Source organism: Lupinus angustifolius, chromosome LG04 (assembly GCF_001865875.1).
Source record: "Lupinus angustifolius cultivar Tanjil chromosome LG04, LupAngTanjil_v1.0, whole genome shotgun sequence".
NCBI classification, from domain to species: domain Eukaryota; kingdom Viridiplantae; phylum Streptophyta; class Magnoliopsida; order Fabales; family Fabaceae; genus Lupinus; species Lupinus angustifolius.
Window position 1 is genome coordinate 14,870,203 of NC_032012.1, and position 19,714 is coordinate 14,889,916.

At 30.0% G+C, this 19,714-nt stretch overlaps 2 protein-coding genes across 3 annotated transcripts; both read left to right on the forward strand.

Annotated features, from left to right (window-relative positions):
* Positions 6,001-10,682, forward strand: LOC109344853 (protein PHOSPHATE STARVATION RESPONSE 2-like). Its single transcript, XM_019583590.1, has 7 exons — positions 6,001-6,640; positions 7,863-8,013; positions 8,702-8,784; positions 8,912-8,945; positions 9,392-9,446; positions 9,767-9,836; positions 10,376-10,682. Exons 1-7 carry the CDS (start codon positions 6,089-6,091, stop codon positions 10,490-10,492), a joined length of 1,062 nt encoding a protein of 353 aa, XP_019439135.1. The 5' UTR covers positions 6,001-6,088; the 3' UTR covers positions 10,493-10,682.
* On the forward strand, positions 15,252-19,169 carry LOC109345967 (UBP1-associated protein 2C-like). Of its 2 annotated transcripts, XM_019585284.1 has the most exons (7): positions 15,252-15,416; positions 16,037-16,157; positions 16,351-16,494; positions 17,213-17,409; positions 17,515-17,590; positions 18,568-18,939; positions 18,985-19,169. In XM_019585284.1, the coding sequence occupies exons 1-6, from the start codon at positions 15,292-15,294 to the stop codon at positions 18,904-18,906; spliced, it is 1,002 nt and encodes a 333-aa protein (XP_019440829.1). In that variant the 5' UTR covers positions 15,252-15,291; the 3' UTR covers positions 18,907-18,939; positions 18,985-19,169. The 2 variants fall into 2 exon arrangements, with proteins under 2 accessions (XP_019440829.1, XP_019440828.1); XM_019585283.1 differs by having other exon boundaries at positions 18,568-19,169.

A 19,714-nucleotide genomic window follows, 5' to 3' on the forward strand; every position in this document is an offset into this window, starting at 1 on the left:
AGCTTGATCAAGAGCCAAGTTACAAGTTTTCACAGCCTAGTATGCACGATGTTCTATCACTAGAGGAAGATGACATGCTTTACCAAAGACAACCCGATNCTAATGGTGGTGGAGTGAGAGGATTTGTGGAGTGATTTTGGGGGTAGTAAATCAAGGCATTAATGAGTGAAATCTACAAGATTTAGTAGGTAGATTTTGTAAAGTGACTCATGCGAAGCGACTACTTCGCCGAAACGCATGCAATTAAAACCATGTTCGAGTAGCCAAAAATGATCACCCGATTTTACTTCACGGTTGGAACTTTGAATTTCGGCATTCTGAGTGAAAATATTTTAGAAAATAGTTATGAACCAACTCAGGGTCTATCTTGACTCGAAATGTGATTACAAAGCCAACGACTTGATCAGAATTTGATTCCGAGTTACGGAACTCAAAAACCACTTTCTGAGCCGTACCGGGTGAGATTCGGCCCCGACAGTGGCCCGAAACCTACTGTCTCACAAATGCACTATCAACTAGATGCAACAAATATCACGAAAAATGCTCTAACTCTCTAATAAATGCAATATGTAACTTATGAGATCAGTTCTGAAAATGCAGTTTATAAAGAATCAGTTCTGAAGCCCAGTTAATCGAACAGAATAGCGCATATTCTCATGTTAACATTATGCTTGGATTAAGCTTTGTTTACTTTAGGAGATAAAATAGGATGAGATTTCATAAAAAGAAAGAATATGAGTAGAAAGAAAAAAAGAAAAAAAATTTGTGTTGTTTGTAATAATTGTTTCGTGGGAAAGAAGCATAAAAGAATTAGAAGAGGGAAAATATATTTTATTAAATAGACAATATTACCCCTTATAAATAATAATGATTATATGGTAAAAATAAAGATATTATAGGAAAAGCAAAAATCATCCTAGTAACCATCCTAGTCTAACATTTCTCCTCACTTAAGAGAAGGAGCCAAAAGGTGGTGAGTCTCACCACTTTTATTTTAATTTCTTTTTCTTCTTACTCTCTCGTGTTATACTGAAGGTGCAAAGCGTCAATGATTGTATTAGCAATGTTTTGCATATGTTTTGATGAAGACAAGGAGTTAATTAAAGCTTGAAGATGGTTCAACAAACAACATGCTTAGGGCTCAAGTGGTGACTTATTAGACTTAGGTTATAATTCTTTATTATCTTTTTAGAAGTCTAAGATGCTTGCCATAGATATTGAGTATAGGTTAGGTAAACCTAGGTGTGAGTCTCACAAGACTTAATAAAGTAATTAATCCACTAAATGAGACATCATCTAGAAATATATGAAAATTAGGTTCATGCATTTGAATACTTTGATTTTGTACAAAACATGTTTAGGAGTTAAGCATAATATATGAGTAGTTTGCATTTTGAATCATGTGTTTTAATATGTTGGTTAATCGATTAACGTGGTGACTTAATCGATTAACTCAACTATTTTCTGTTTTAATCATGTTACACTGGTTAATCGATTAACCTCATGGCTTAATCGATTAACGTGTCTGTTTTCTGTTGTTTCAACTGCATAACTGAAAAAACCAGTTTTAGAGGCAAAATCTGTTTTGTATAAATTCTGGCAAATTGCAGAAATGGCTAAGAGTGAAAACCACAGAGAAAAGAGAATTGATCATCATGGTTAGAAACTATTAGAGAGTGTTGAATTAGAAGAAATATTAGATCATGCTAAGGCTTTAGTTTTCACATTCATATTGCATGTTTCTTTGAAAAGCTTTCTTGCATCATTCTTGTGTTTCTTGGAAAGAAAAGGAGATAGTTTTTTATGATTGCATATTTTCATAAACCTCATGCATGTACATTCATATTAGACTAGGAAGTCTTGTGAGTTCTTGCTTAGGTTTTAGTCTTTGATCTTTATTGTAATATCTGAGTATTAAGTACTCATTCATAACTCAAAGCATTGTAATTCAAGGATTGGGAAAATGAGAAAATCCTAGCTGCGGTTAGGTAAGGTGTTCTTCACAAAGACTTGGAGGTCTTGGGATAAAGAACGATACCTTGGTTGGGGCCGAATCGCGGTAAGAAAGGTTTTCTTGGAGGTGGTTTTGAGAAAGGTCAAACCAAGGGTGACGAAGTTCTCTGGGTTCCAAGAAATGAGCGTTCGAGTCTTGTAATTGGAAGCGTGTATGTAACGTACATTGTGTTCTATAGTGAAGAAGGAAAATCTCCCAAATCAGAGGGGACGACTGAATTTAGTTTTACAATGGACAGCAAAATGAATCAGGATAAAATCATTGCGCAATCTTTTCTATCCTTTTCTCTTTTACATTTCAAGATGTTTTAATTCAAGTTTGAAGCTGATATTCTGCATGCTTATACCTTGCTATGTCCTTGTTAATATTGCATAAAAATATATGTTGTATATTTGCCTGTGTGTTGGTTAATAATTGTGCAAGTTGTTGTTCTGATCATTTTGTTTCTGTTTTGATTTAATCGATTAAGCTCACTGGTTAATCGATTAACTGGGCATTTTTCAGCAAGTGTGTAAAAACCAAAAAGTGGAACTTGATCTCCGCCACACCTATTCAACCCTCCCTCTTCTATGTGTATTCTGTCACTGATACCTAACATATACGAGAGAGATAAAAACTAATTTCCCTTGAACTCTCTCATGCCAAATACATTCTAATGATGGGTGGAAAATCAATCACCAATCCACATGAATTTATTAAATTATATTTTAAATTATTCAATTCATTCATATCAAAACTTAATGAATGAATTTTAATACATCAATGACTTTACTTTCATGAATTTAGACGAATATCCAATTCATTTGATTTTTTATTGGAACTACAAACACTTTTGAAGAAAACTATTCTTTTGAACCCACTATTTCAATAAATACATTTTTTTAATTTAAAAAAGTCAATTCTAAAAATCATTTTTAGAAAGAAAAAAACATTTTTAAAAAATCATTTTAAGAAAAAATACCTTTAAAAATCATTTTTTTTAAAATGGTGCTTTTAAAAAGTGCCTTTTTGAAGTTTTAAAAAATTATTTTGTTGGAATATTCTACCAATGGCGTTTAGGGTTTAGCGTGCAAAAAATTTAATAGATATTTATATATGTTATGTGCTAAACAGCAAACTTTTATTATTAAATGCATACATATATCATATAATTGTTCTCAATTTAAGTTGAAAAAATGTTTTAACTTTTTTAAATTGTTTTTTAACATTTAAAAAATTATTTTTTACAATATTCTACAAGCATATGACATATAAGATTTTATGTGTAACGATTTTAACATATATTTATATATGTTATATACTTAAGAACAAACTTTTAATATTAACTACATTCACATTTCCTATAATTGACTTCAATTTAATAAAAAAATTCAACATGAGAGTAAAAAAAAACATTACGAGAAAGTGAGAGTTAGGATAATAAATGAAATTGAAAAGTAAAGAACATCATTTTTTAATGTCTATTTTTTGGGTGGGTGGATGCTATCCAAATTAATATATCTGTGAATATACATTGGATATAATGAATGAATTCAAATTCATCTATTACTAAATTAATCTAATGAATTATACATATTTAAATTCGTTAGCTCTAATGGATGAATTTGAATGAATTTAATTTTTTTGGATTTGGACGGGTTATGAATTGTAAATAATTTTATCATATCTTAAGTATGTCAAGATAATGAGTTTCCTATCATACATATATTATAATTATTCCTATACTATTTTAATATTCCAATTATTTATATGGATGTTTGTTTGCCTATTTTCAACTATAGGGTTATTAATTTGATGTATTTTTTATTGGTGAAATCTAATACCCTATAAACATCTTATTAAATAGGTTATATTTAAACATTTAAGAGTAAAATATTATTGGTCCTCCAAATATACAGTATCATCAAGCTAATCCTCTAAAGTAAATGACAACCAAAATCAGAAATTCAGAAAATATTTAGAAGATGCAAATTATTCATATATTTGTGGACAAGTTTCTTATTATCATGTATGTTATTTTAGACAATAAAAAATGGAAGAAAATGATAATAATAATTCCAAAACATGATTAAAGTACAATACATAACTTTAAATTGTCAATATAAATATTTTCACTAAAAAATGTAATTTAAGATAATACAATAAAACACATCAAACTTCTAAGTTTCATTCATCAATATAACATTATATCACAATTATGAATTAACAAACATAATCACTACTTAACAATATAGCATCATAAATATCTTGAGAAATATGTTTAGTTATATTATTGTGTATATATATAGGAATTTCAGGTATGAGTACCTCATTACCAAGACCTACACTCATTTACCAACGAGCTTCAAAATATTTGATCCAAGTATTCATGAATTTAAGAACACAGACTCGAACCCGACCCATTTCAGATATTACAAGTACTACAAGATCAAGGATGTGTACAATATATGGTTTGCAAAATGGAGATTGAATGTATTGAGTTTTGCAAACTAAGTTTTCATAAAAGTTGGTTTGATGAACTAAAGTTACATTTGAATATGTTACTTTTGAAATATTTTTGTAAAATAATATTGTATGAATTGTGTTACTCAAACAATTTTTATATGTAAAATTACCAAATTGTTCTTCCATTTAATTTCATCATTTATCTAAAAATTTAAAATATAATCCTCCACTTAAATGACTACAATTTGGAGTAGTCATAATATAACTTAACAACTCTAAGTTAGAGAGCTCGATCCAATTTTCAGTTAAAAATTGACTATATAACTCTCTCAATTTGAGGTGAAAACACACCAAACCATCTATTATGTGCCTACTGCATGTCAAGTTAGATGAAACTTTTTTCGGAAATATGTTAGAATTTTTAAAAAGTTTATTTAGTTTATTATGTCAGACTTTTTGTCATATAAAAAACTTATTAAACCTAACAAGAAAGAATATTTAATTATATTATATAATATTTATACTATACTATTTTAATATGATTAATATTATGAATTAAATTTTAATATAAAAATATATACAAAAATATAATATAATTGGTAAGGTTAGATGAACTTATTTAAAAGCCAACATGTTAACTTATTTAAAGGCACACTTGTTGACTTATTTAAAGATCATAACATAACATAACATATCTTTAAATAGATTAATAGGTGAATCATGCCTAAGTTAGTAAATGACACTGACACCTCCTAAATTTTAGTAAAATTATACAATTCACTCATAATTTTTTAAATCTACACAAACGATCTCTAATTATATATATAAATTACACTGATTATCCATTTATGAGAGATAAGTGTAATTTCTTAAAAAAATGGTATTAAGTTATACAAAATATGGTATATTGTGACGACAAGTCTAAATAATATAAGAGTTAATGTCTATTCATTATTTTGATTAGTTACAATATATTATAAGAGTAATTTAAACAACTCATTATAATTATTGATGTAGTTTGTAACAAAACAGAAATAATAAATAGACATTGATTCTTATACTATTTAAACTTATCTACATAATATACTATATTTTTTTTGACTTAATCACATTTGTCACCATTTTTTGTTTAAGAAATTATATTTATCTCTCTTACTGAGGTAATGACTATAATCTATATATATAATTATGGGTGGTTTATGTAGGATTAAAAAAGAAGGAATAATTTGTTTAATTTCACTCAAAATTCATATAATCTAGTATTTTTTTAAATAGATAAATAAGTACTCACATTAATATAATATATAGGTTTGTTCTATTTAAAGAAAAGTTTGAGATAGAATACTTTTAGTCAGAATGTATTTAGTCAGGAATTACTCTTTGTACATTGAAAAATTCCATCTGTACGCAGACAATGGCTATGTCTGGGTACATTACTAACTTATTTTTGTTCATCTCTGTTTTTTTACTAAGCTCCCACTTACCTTTTTGAATGACAAAAATATTTGAGCTAGTATAGTGTTAATGTTTTCTTATACATTTCCTTAACGAGATTTGGCATATAAATAAACATCATTGAAGTGAAGTCACTACATTTGCATAAGAATTTTAACATCATACAAAATAAGCATGTATCAATATTCTTCCCTTGTGGGAACTCAATGGGAACAATTACCCAAGGTTGTTGGATCAGAACAACAGAGTTTTGAGCTTATAAAATCACCCTTCAACATTGACAATAATCCTCTTCAAACACCACCAAATTTTTGTTCAAGTTCAACCAAAAACCTTGTCAACTTTCAAGCACAACAATATGATGAAATTAAAGTTCCTGATTGGTGCTTTGAATTTCCAAATACAACATCAGAAACATACACACCCATGATGTTTTCTCAAAAAGCTTGTGGAGATAACTTCACCAATGCCACTAAACAAGATCCACCATTATCTCAAATCACAAGCTCTTTGCACTCTGTTGCTGAATCTTTCTTGTCTAGTAGTGTGGATAGTCATTCTTCACAGAAAGATAGTGATTTTGGTTCTTATGCTGAAAAATATAGTGATTTTCAGCTTGAAAATATAACATTTTATGAGAACTTTCCACGAGAGAATGATAAATTACTGAGTGATGATGGTGTGGCAGATGAGAAGAGCATTGAAATCTCCTTTCAGCAAAATCAGGTTCTTACTTTTTAGTTTGCAATTTCTTATTCAATTTTAAATTATAGATGGTATCCAATGGTGTTATGTTAGAGTGGGATCTGAGAGCAAATGAGAAAGAAACAATTGGTTCAGGTTGAACCAGTTAGATTAGGAAGAGAAATTATCTATGCCAAAATACTATACTATATATAATATTGTTCATTAAAAACATTAATTTAATATTTATTTGATACATATTTGATGGTAATGTGTTAGCCATAAATAAATGAGATAGATACATCGTCATTTAGTTTAAATAAGGTTACAACTAGGATGATAGAAATATCTTATTCATGAATACGTGTAAAAAATATCTCTAACAAATACCCATAATATTAATTTATAGGTGTCGTACAAATATTTAAAATTTTAGTGATAAGTTTATTTTACACATGCAATTATTCATATAATGATTATATATATATATATATATAGTTAAACTTGTAAACCTGAAGGGTAACCACATACCCATTATAATTTAAAATTTATTAGATCATGATCAAATCACTCGACCCCAATTTTAATGGTTCAATCATTTGACCGTGCAAATGATTTCTAGTTGGCAGTTTAACTCGTCCAATTCTTTGGTCTGATTTTACAACATATTCACCCTATTTTATATATGGGATGAGATTCACTTATTATGATAGTAAGTTTAAAAAATTTATTTCATATTTTATTCATCAATTTTAGGGATATCAAATAGATTGAATTAGTGAGTAAATCTAAACTATTAGATTTTCTTAGAATTGATAGTTAAGATGTAGAATAAGTTTTTTCCAAGAAAACAATTTTAAATTAGATTTTCCAAGAGTAAGTTTAAACTTACTCTTGGAATAAGTTTTTTAAATTTGCTCTTGGAGTAAGTGAATCATCTCTAACAAGAAAGCAATTATGCATGCCTTTGAGAAAATCATTCAATCATCTAAACATCATTAAACAAGTATTACAATTATAAATTAAAACATAATTGCTATTCATTGCATAATAATTGCATGAGAAAATTTATTTGAAAACCCAATCAACTATATAATAAAAAAATAAAATAAAAATTAAGAGGAAGTATCTTGCGCCTTGTGTCTTCACTTAAATATAGACAAGAAAAATTAAATGATTTTTTTGTTTGTTTGTTTTTCTTTTGCCTTGGCTAAGAGGGAAAGTATGAAAATTATTGAACAATAAATGTGTTATGTCTTATTAGTTGTCTTCAAGTACAAAACCAGAAAAGCAGCCTCCAACTTCAAGCAACTATGCTTCAAGAAGAGCTACAACAAGTAAAGGAAGAATAAGATGGACCAATGATCTTCATGAATCATTTATGATCATTGTTAATCGCCTTGGTGGTCCAGAAAGTAAGTTCAATCATACTATTAATTACACTTGCAAAAAGGATAATGCTTCTTTCAAATGAGTTTTTGTCTTTACAATAAAAAGTAAGGGCAGTTAACATTCAATTTTACTAGTTTATTATCGAATAGTTGATAATTTTACATTTTAAAGAGAGAAATATAATATCATTATATTGTAAGAGATAGAAGTATCATATTACATTGTTTTTCTTTTTGCTTTTGAAGTATTTAATAGAGAGGATCGTCACCCTTTATCATCATGATACATTTTATTCTAGACTAATCAACTATAAAAAATATTGACATTTGAATATGTATTGAATATTATTTCTCTCATACTTATCAATAAACAATGATTTTAGTTAAAATAACATGATTTTTATTTTGTATTTAGTGATATTCAAAAGGTATATTCTTTATTTGAAATTTTAGAATAATAATAATATATTTTTATATTTTATAAATTTTATGCATATATTTTATAACTTATATATGTACTTCAAACATTTTATATCTTGTGTTTTTGAAGAATAAATATCAAAGTATATGATACGTATTATACTCAATATCTTACCGGTATTTGTGCTTCATTGTAAATCCACATATATATTTACATGTTTACTATAGAAAGAACCTCACTTTTGAGGAGCTTTGACTTAAAATAATAAATTTATTCATTGGTTAATGGCAGAGGCAAAGCCTAGGGCTATACTAGAAGAGATGGTGAAATCAGATAATTTGCTTTCCATTTCCCACATTAAAAGTCATTTGCAGGTAAAACTATATCTACTAAGAAATTTCTTTACCATTCCTAAATTTTATTCTGCATAACTACAAATTATTTGTACCCCTTCACTACTAATTGGCTCATTACTAATTCTAGTACATTTTTGCTTTGCAGAAATGTAGGACTACAATAAACATTCACAAAGAGGGTAAATTATTTCTATCAATTTGCTTATATTATAGCAATGCATATCTCATGAAATTCAGTAAAAAAAATGTGCTTCTTTTGAATTGCTTTACTAATGGTATATACTCCAAGGAGTGAAAAAAAGGAATGAGGAAATTAGGTGAGCCAGATTTGATAAAGAATTTTAATTAAGAATGTAAGTGAATTAAGTCTCGAATCGAGAAGAAATAAGCATAAACAAATAATAGGGATAAGGTGCACTCGTAAACTTAATATCTTAATGAACATTAATTATGCATCTTTGGGCTCTCCTTAAACCAACAATTTGGTTAAATTATACGTTTGGATTTTTCAATGCTCCTACTTAGTACCCTATTTTCAATCAATGTGCACCTAAATGTGATGAGCTACCATTAAATTCTCCAATATTAGGGATAAATTATGACAAACTTACTTCTTGTCTTTCAGAAAGATTTGAGGAAGGACATAGAACAAAAGGGGTCACTGAGCTTCAAGACAAAATGTAAGATCAAATGAGCTATGGCAAATCTATACTTTGGTTATTAATGGTTTTATCTCACTAAATTGTTTAAGTGTGCCCATCACAATTTTAAATTGTAATTGTGACCAATGCGATTGCGGTCATTTTGTGGCGGTTACTTTGTGAATTTTTGGATTAAAAAAATGATTTTGAATTTGATGTGGTTGTGTTACAACTCAATGTAGTTGAAATGGTCATCACAACCACAATATTACAGTTATATCAGGTGATCTGATCTGAAACAATAATATTGATATTTGTCCTATTGATTTTATACTAAACAATGTCCTTCTTCCTTGAAGCCATAAGCAAATTGAAGAATCAAAGAAACTGCAGCTTGAGATCCGGAGGAATATTCACCAACAACTAGAGGTAAAACAATAATTATACACAATCTACCTTTGATGATAATATCTTAGGAGTATAATTATGTAACATGTTCAAGACTAATTTATGTGTGTCCTATAAATAACTTAGCCCATGTGAAAAATAATTTTTTTGGGTACTATCAAGGGTATCTTTCCATCTTTTTGGGTAAGAAACTAATTTTTTTCAGAGTTCATGGTTACCTCTCCCAACAAGTGTCGCTCCCAAGAATCGAACTCTTAACTTTGGAGATTCAGTAAAAGCTTAAAGTACTAGACCAACGCCTAATGTTGGAAGTTTGCACCCTGAGATAGATATATATTACCATGATATTTCTTTTATTAGAAAAAAAATGTATGGATTGACATTATATAAGTTTTATATATTATTACTATATCATTGATCATTCATGTTTATTATTATTGACTCTTAAAAAATGTAATACAAATAAATAATCAATGATATACTGATTGTGTCTCAATCATTACATTAACAATATATAAATATTACAATCATTTTTTTATTATTGTTGTTTTTGGAATTAGATGCAAAGAAAATTGGAGGTGCTAATTCAACAGCAGAGGAAGCAGCTGAACGAAAAGGAGAGAACAAAATTGGAGAAAATCTTTGACAGAGAACTGGACATGATTGACTCAGAATGATTGGTCAATTGTATTGACATAATTACTTATTTTCCAAGGTCTATTATGTGACATGGCTACTGCATAATTTTAAGTAACACCATTTTGCTAACTTTATGTTTCAATAAACAATCAACCATGTAATTATAAGAAAGGATTATTAATTTGGTAGCTTCTCATAACCACCTTTGTGTGTAATTGAAATTCAATTTTGATGTACGGAAAATAATTCTTTATTAAAAGGAAAAGTTGTTTTCACTTCCCGGTTTGTTTATTTAAAAAAATTAAGGACGTGAATAAAAGAAGTTTTTTTAAATGTGTGTCCTAGGCATATATACTTTGAGAAATTCATTAGCGTAAGCTCACACATAATTGATTTATTAAAATATGTTATAGGATACACATTAGAAAAATTTATTAAAGAATTAAAAAAGTAATTTTATTGAAAGATAAATTTTATGACACCTCATTCATATTATGGATATTTGTATAACCATCATAAATGATTAATTCAAGAAATTAAGCAGCATTAAGAATAAAGATGGGTCTCTTTGATAAAATTTACTTCCAAGTCAATTGGAAGCTAAAAAGTCAACATTTCGGCTCAACATGCAAGGCTAAAATGATAATTAAGTTAGATTATTTAGATATTTTTAGTAAAATTAGTTGATCGATTGAAGAATAAGTGTAAAATGAGATAGAGGGATTATAAGTCTTTCACTTATAAGTAGAGCTGGAAATGAGTCGAACTGAGTCGAATCAGAGTTTAGTTCGGTTCAGCTCGATAAGGATTGGCTCAGCTTGAAACTCGACTTGAGTTCGATATGAGTTATTTTTTAGCTTGAATTCGGCTCGGTTAAAGTTCACAAACTATCCGGTTCAGTTCGAATGGTTTATTTGGACAACTCAAATAATTAATTAAATTTTCAAAAATACTTGAAAATGTTTTATATATATAAACATAATCTTTTTTTATATATAATAACAATAAATATAAAAAATAATGTATGCGTCATAATAATCATAAAAATTAGTTTATATATATATTATATAAATCTATCGAGCTAGTTCATGAACCTAACGAGTAGAACTATATCCAACTCATGTTCAATTCGTTTATTTATCGAGCTCAATTTCCAGCTCAAGTTCAGCTCATTTAGTTCATGAACCAAGTTTATCGAGCTAAATAACGAATCAAGTTTTGAACAAATACCGAGTTGGTTCGGTTCATTATGAGCTCTACTTATAAGTCACTTTATTTAGTGAAAGTAATTGAGAAGTTAGTTGGAAGTTGAAAAGTTAGTTGGAAGTTGAAAAGTTACTCCCTAGGCAAGAAGTTATAGGAGGGTGTTTTGCAAGACTTGAGAGTGGTGAATAGAAATCACTCAATATGTTTTTTTTGACTAAAAATAAGTTTGTAGTCTTGTTTGGCTAGAGTGATTTTCTTTAGAAAAATGCAAGGTTCGTGAGTAGTGATTTTAGAAGTCAATTAAGTGTCTGTTTAGTTCAAGATGTTATAAGATTATAAGTGAGTCAAAACTTAAAAAATAAGCTATAGCCTTGTTTGGTTATAGGATTATAGGGAATTTTGGAAAGCCCTCAAAACTATATAAGTCTTGATTTGATAAAACAATTAAAGTGACTTATTCTTATCCTAACTTATACATTTTTTTTACATAATTTTACACTTATCATTCAATTCGCAAAATACTTTTATCAAACACTTCAATTCAATAAGTTAGCTTCTCAATCTTCCAACTTGAGTACTTTGATTTTTCAAGCTTCATTGAGCTTTTCAGACTGTAGCTAGTTTTACAATCATCAACCATCTCTTTAGTTAGGTTTGTTAAACAAAGTAAGAGTGACTTGTATCGTATTAGCCCTTAACTTATAATATCGTTTATACCATTATTCATGTATCAACTAGTTGGACAACTAATTTTAATAATCATTTCCAATTTAATAAACTAACTTACCATGATTTAGCCTTCAAATGTTTTTCAACCTTAAACCAATTTTCCAACCTTCAAATGATTTTTCAACTAGATGTGTCTAACATAATCAAAAGCTTATGGATGATAAGTTAACTAATTGAATTGGAAGTGCTTTGTAAGATTAGTCAATTAACTGCATGAAAAGTGTAAAATAATACAAAGGGGCTTACTTATAAGCATGTAACTTAAATAAGTCACTTCAACTAACTTGACATATTAAACATATTAGTTAATGGGTTTTTAAAAGCGACTTCTAACCAAATATGATTATTGACTTATTTTTGTCATACATGGATTGACTTATCACACCTGGTTTCTTTGGCAAACATACACATATAAATTACTCCATCATGCTTGTCAAATCAAAACATATGTCAAGAGTTTTTTTCAAAAATTATCTTTAATCAAACAAAATCACTAACTAATTTTTTTCTTCAAATGAGCTTATTGTTTAACTTATAAGCTCTTAATGATATTTGTAAGGGCGCTCATTACATATTTGATTTTTTAATAAGGTGTAAAAGTTTATTTCGGTTCGGTTTTTGGTGTAATTTAGTAATTGAACCAAACACAAAGATATAATTTGATTTGTGTTAATTAATTGCAAATTTTACTTAGGAACCAAACCTAACCACTAAATAATAGTTTGGTTTGATTCTATGGTTTTTCTTTTCTTTCTCATCCGTTTTGCAAATGTTAGGCTCACACTCCCTTTCTCTTCTCTTATACTTTCTTTTCTTCTTTCATTTATTTTCTTTAGATCATTAGTTTTCTACTTTTCTTCGCTGGACAATAGAGATATTTTGTTTAGTTATTTATTTTTTTCATTTTGTCTCTTTTCTTTTATGGCCCATCTTCTTTTTGTTATAGTCTATAGGTGTTAATAATCATAAATTTTTAATCATCTTTTATCTCCTAATTTTAAATTCTAACCATCCAAATATAAATGTAAAATATTATTTTTTAATATGTGGTTTGGTTCAAACGGTTCCTAAATTTCCAAAACCATAAATCAAATTGAAATTAAATAGTTCCATATAAAAAAACCGAACTGAATCGCGAAACCGATTCGAATCACATTTTGTGGTTCAATTCAGTTTGGTTCCATTAGTTTCGCGGTTTAAATGGAATTGCTTACACTCCTATTTTTCAATACTAACCTATTATTTTTGTGCAATTATTTTTTATCAATATAAAAATATAGTTAAAGGACTATCAGGACAATTATTGCTAGCATACAAGAGAGACAACATAGTAAATTAGAGTATTACCGTAACGAAAACTTATACGAAGACGCATATAATACGTCACATTTGAAGATAAGTATATTTTATGGTTTTTGATGCTATCATTTAAGATTAAATTTAATTAGAATTAAAATTTAATGTGTTGTCAAGATCTTATTGGTTATCTCTATATGGTCTCATTTTCATGCAAGTCTTTCTCGTAACACTCATCTCCATTATTGAAGAGGATAGTTAGCTAAAAATACATAGAAAAACCAAAAAATAATGACATTTTTATCCCTTTAACATACATCCATATTACATTTTTATCCTTAAAAATACATTAAAAAAATTTAGATAGTTGTGGTTTTGCACTACTCTCCAGGCACAAACATTGTGTTTTTTTTCTCTACTCTTGATGTTTTTTAGTGTGTTCAACTAATGACTCAAAATGTCTATTTATAGTTGAACCTTAGAGCGTTAATGATAAGGATTTAATATGTGTATACTGAAAATATAAGTGTTTTTATACTGTTAGTAAATTATCCACCATTAATTTGTTAATCATCATTTACTTTTCAAATAAAAGTAATACAAGTCAATGATGGATGATGAACTGACAGTGTAAAAATTTACACTACCAGTACATAAATTTTAAACTCTAATGATAAATATTCATCCAAAAACAAACTTGATAATCACTGTGACTTATATCTATTCTTATTTTGATTTTTGTGTTACTAGAATTTTCTATTATTAATTTCTTAGAAATAATCATTAAAACTGAATCCTAATAACCTTATGGAAACTCATTATTTTATTAAATTTTGAAATTAATTTTTATAATTAATTAAAAAAGGTGAAACAAAGTTATAAATACCTTTATCAGTGTTTATCTAGTCATTTTTATTAAAAATAAGGAATTAAATACTAATTTTCCCTTTTATTTTCAGAGTAAAAAACAAACTAGAAGTTTTTATTTGATTTATTATTTATTTAAAATTATTAAATAATTTTTATAAAAAATAATTTTGGATTTTGTGGACCAGACAATATTCACAATGTTGAAGTAATAATTGTGTTTTTTATATTTTTTTTGAGTGAAAAATATATTTAATCAACAACTTAAGTTGTGTTGAATCAACAATTTAAATTATGTTTTTATAATTTTTGCTTATTTTGAGTAAAATAACATATAAGAGTATATACTAAAATGATACATAATTTCACAAATTTTCACAAGTTTCTTACCATTATTTTTAATATTTTCTAAATTTATGAAGATATGCACGTAATAAATCAAGCAAGTATCTACCCGAGTCCAATCTAAAAATAAATGAACAAAATAGATCTAAATAATGCACTATTGGTACACATCCAGACCCATGATAATTTGACATAAAATGAATCCATTATAATCATTATGGTTGATTTTATTTATTTATTTATGAATTATCCGAATGAATTTATAAAGTGGGGCCTTGGAATTCTATTTTATGAGAAGCCTATTATTCTACACAGATAAATAGCACAAGCCCAATTTCAAACCTAGTACTACATTCTGTTATCGAAACTCGAAGGTGGTTGTGTTATTCAGCAAATGGAGGATTTGAAGAAGAGAAAGCTAGACGAGAATGTCAATGGTGATTTTGCTTCCAAAGAAGACCTTCGCTTTCTTCTTGAACCCCTTTCTAAACCTCAACTCGTTGATCTTCTCGCTAAACTGTGTGTTTCATTTTCTCCACTTCTTTTCTATGTGTTACACTATCTCTCTTTTAGTTTAAATGCTAAAAAAATTGTTTTCTAATGTATTATCCTTTTTTAATGGTCTTGTGCTTTTGGGAGTACATCTTTTATCGTCCAGAAAGTGTGTCTCTCCATGTGACACACTGTGCGGGACAGAAGATATTCCCAGGGCTTTTTTTGAACATCTTCTGTCCCAAAAAGTATTGCAAGTGCTAACTTGAGGGACCAAACAGCGACACATGGAGTGATACTTACACTTTATGTCTCTACGAATCGAGCTAACTTGAGGAACCACACAATATACATATGTTATCTTTGAATTATTAGTATATTTTGTTATAACCGATGTTATCGCCTCATCATATCAATAAGGAACTAATGCACAGAAATCGAAAATTTGACATTTGGCCTACTGTGATACCTGGTGATTTAGTAGGCCTTACACAACTATAAAAACGATTTTGAATCGTTAGTATGTTCTGCTTGCTTGTGTGTTTGTATCCACTCATTGATAAAGGGTCATAGAAGTATTGTTCCCACTTGTATGCTGTGTGATTGACCATGTGTGTATGTGTTTGTTTGCATGTTGAGGCATAAAGAGGGTCCCAATATCCTTCAATTGAAGAAGAAATAAAAAGTATTGCAAGTGCTGATCCTGTCCATCGAAAGCTTTTTGTTCGTGGCTTGGCCTGGAATACCACTTCAGAAACCTTGCGTGCTGTGAGTGAATTGATGATTGTGTTGAGTGTGTAATGCAAGAGATTGTTTCGTGTCACGTGGATTGTGCCCAACATGATTTATTTATAGAATGCTAACCTCCTTATACACTATTTTTCAACCGAGCACTTTCTCTCCGACCTCCTTATACACATGTTTCCTGGACATTGCTTCTTAGAAGTGTTTTTTTTCTCAGGCATTTCAAGAGCATGGAGAAATTGAGGAAGGGGCTGTGATCTATGATAAAACAACATCGAAATCCCGTGGCTATGGTTTTATCACTTACAGAAATATGGAGTCAACCCAGCTAGCATTGAAAGCACCTAACAAGTTAATTGATGTGAGCTTTATCCAATTTTGTTGCTTTGGCATGAGACCACCTATATGAGTTGATGTGTGAATCTGAAGTTTCATTTTGGGAACATCATTAATACTGACTTTGACTCCGTGAGGTTCTTAACACCCACATCCATTTTTTCAAGGCAAAAGCATTTGTGTTTCGAAGAACAATTTGCCCTCTTCCACCCAAACCATTGCATTTTATCAGGAAAGTTTTCACTTTTGGGGTTTATTTTTGGTAGGGTGTATGGTTAGTTGGTTGCAGATGACTGATCTGTGGTTAGGGTTTGTCCACCTTGCCCATTTGTGATCTATAATGTATCACTCGGCGCAGCGGTAAGGTTGCTTGCCTTGGAGGTCATGAATTCAACTCCTGGAAAAAGCTTTTTCATTTGTGAGGGTGAGGCTGTGTACATATACCCTCCTAGATCCCACTAGGTGGGAGCCTTGTGCACTGAGTCACCTTGTTTTTAATCACCACCCCTTGCTGTTCTACCATTTATATTAATTGATAAAACATTTCAGCAGTTATATTTTTTAAGCCAAAGGTTGATAACAAATAAAACACAGATCGACTATTCTTATTTGGCAGTTTATTAATACTTCTAGTGTTTAGCTTAGTTGTATAGAAGTGTCTTATTCTGTTGAGACCATGATTTGTGTGTTTTTTGTAGCCATCATTGCTCTATTCCCCTGGTTAATGCGATTTCTGCTTGCAGGGAAGATTGGCGGTCTGTAATTTAGCTTGTGAGGGCTTAAACGGAACAAGTAGTGCTTCTGATCTTGCTCTAAGGAAGCTTTATATTGGAAGTTTATCACCAGAAGTCACAAGTGAGATGCTGCTTAGCTATTTTGCAAGGCATGGTGAAATAGAGGAAGGTTCAGTTGCATATGACAAGGATACAAATGAATCACGGTAAATGTAGCAACATGATTTATTTGGATGTGATATTGTATTGTCTACTTCTTTAAGTGGCTTTTCCTGTAATCTATGTTATAATTGTTTTATTTCCAATTGTAGTGGTTTTGGCTTTGTTACATACAAGGCAGCAGAGGCTGCAAAGAAAGCCATTGACGACCCGGAAAAGACTCTTGGGGTAAGCTTAACACTTGAATTTTTTATATCAATCTTGAGGTGAGCTGTGAATGTAGGACCTGATTATTTCTATGCTCACATAGTGTCTTGGAGTTGCAACAAGAAGATGGAAAAATCATTTTTAGTGAAAAAATATCAAATTTATATTGTGAAACTGAAAGTTCTATTAATAGAGGGAAGGAAAAATTAAAAGATTTGGAGGAAGTTCTTTCTTAATTAGTATTAATCTAATTGTCCATACCACTGGTTTGATCCATGGTCTCACCCTCAAACCATGTTCTTTATTAGTAATTGGTTTGATCCATGGTCTCACCCTCGAACCATGTTCTTATTGAAATGAGCAAGATTAAATCCACCATTCCACACTTTATTTGATATAGTGCATCGAAATATGACAGGATACTGGGTCATGGGCCTGAGTCAGATAGTGTTTGGGGCAAATAGGACCTGTCACCTGTATCAATTGTCGTATCCAAGCCCAGAGACCTGTTGTCTGGACGGTTTACACTAGTAGGCAGAAAGGGGGATGGAGGGGAGAGTGAGGGTCATGTTGTGTCATTGAGTTTGTTAGGCAGAGAATTGTTCTCGGAAGGAGCCATCGGCTGTGGACGACAATCTATACTCTTTCCTTACCTTTATAAGAGCTCTTGAACTCCTTTTCTAATTGAGTTCCAATACTGTATCATAATCTTAATCCACTAAATTATTAAATGGCAGATGCACTCTTACTTGCTTCTTAAGATAAGCTTCCCCCAAATTATAATGCCCTTATGAAAAACGGCGATCACATTTGTTTGATTGAAGTTGACAATTTCTCAATTATGTAAATTTTATCATAGCACTCGATGTCTTCTGTGATGTAAATTAACTTCCCTGTGTTCATATATAGCCTGCAATTTCTTAAGGATTTATGCTATATGAACATTGAAGCAATTACATATTGTCATTGAATTACATAGTATTCTTGGTTGATTGCAGGGGAGGAATATAATTGTAAAATATGCTGATTCTAACAAGGGTAAAACTGGGCAGCAATCATTTCCTGCAGGAGTGGTTCCGATGGCACCCTTACCTATGGTCCCAGGATATGTGCAGCCTGGAAAAGCCCACGTCGGTGCTGCTGCCCCAGTCGGCTACACTTACCCCCAAGCTGTAGCTCCATATCCTGCATCTTCTTATCCCGTTGCACCATCTCCTTATCCAACACAAGGGCAGGTTCCGTATCGTCCAGTTTCTTCCCAGAAAGACCGACTCGGGTTCCCGCCAGCTCAGCTCGTGGGAATGAACAATTACCCTTATTGCTATCCCAAGCAATGAATGTAGTTAAACCAAAATATGGCGATGCCAATGTCCTCCTTTCTTGGCTTTCCAGTTCAGTTCTTATTAGCCAGCCCCTAGTACCAGCCATATCATCATCAGTTATTTATGATGCTCTGTGCTGCACCTTCTTTTTTTTTGCCTTTGTAGAAGAATTTTGACATTCTTATTTTATTGCAATACTAGGTCAGGAATTCCTGTGACTAGAACAAATGTTGTATTCTTTTTCTTCTTCTGAATATTTTAATTTTTATTTGCCCCAACTGATGGATGCATTTAAGCTTTGGTTTTACTTTGAAGGTGAGACTGGATAGAGCAGTAAGGTCTAGAAGTATGGACTCAAATTCCGGAAACAACATATAAGTTTAACATTCTTAGACCTCACTAGGTGGGAGCATTATATACTTAAAAGCCAATATTTTGGGTTTGGCATTATCACCCTTTTCTTTATAACTCCCACCCACTTGATTTCCAGACACGTTGATTAGGAAGTACTAATTTGTGTATCCGGAAAAACAAAGAGGGTTAGAAACAAAAGATAGTGTTAAAAGAATCACACAAATATTGCAATGTATAGAATGTGTCAAAATCTTGTATTCAGATGAAAATAAAAGATAATAGCCAATATTTTTCGCAAAATTAGTCTTTTGGTGGCTAATGTTTAAAAAAATTTAGACATTATCATTGTCAATGTATCTCTTTGCCTACATTTCACACATTGTTGTTCTCAATGTATCTCCTTGCCCTTTGGATATAGGACTAATTCTATGGGATATTACAAAGGACTAATTCTATGGGATATTACAAT

Coding starts and splice junctions, on each gene's coding strand:
- LOC109345967 (XM_019585283.1), top strand. CDS start 15,292: ATGGAGGATTTGAAGAAGAGAAAGCTAGACGAGAATGTCAATGGTGAT. Junction 16,495..17,212: donor CACCTAACAAGTTAATTGAT/GTGAGCTTTATC, acceptor TTCTGCTTGCAG/GGAAGATTGGCGGTCTGTAA. Junction 17,410..17,514: donor AAGGATACAAATGAATCACG/GTAAATGTAGCA, acceptor TTCCAATTGTAG/TGGTTTTGGCTTTGTTACAT.
- LOC109344853 (XM_019583590.1), top strand. CDS start 6,089: ATGTATCAATATTCTTCCCTTGTGGGAACTCAATGGGAACAATTACCC. Junction 6,641..7,862: donor TCTCCTTTCAGCAAAATCAG/GTTCTTACTTTT, acceptor ATGTCTTATTAG/TTGTCTTCAAGTACAAAACC. Junction 8,785..8,911: donor ACATTAAAAGTCATTTGCAG/GTAAAACTATAT, acceptor TTTGCTTTGCAG/AAATGTAGGACTACAATAAA.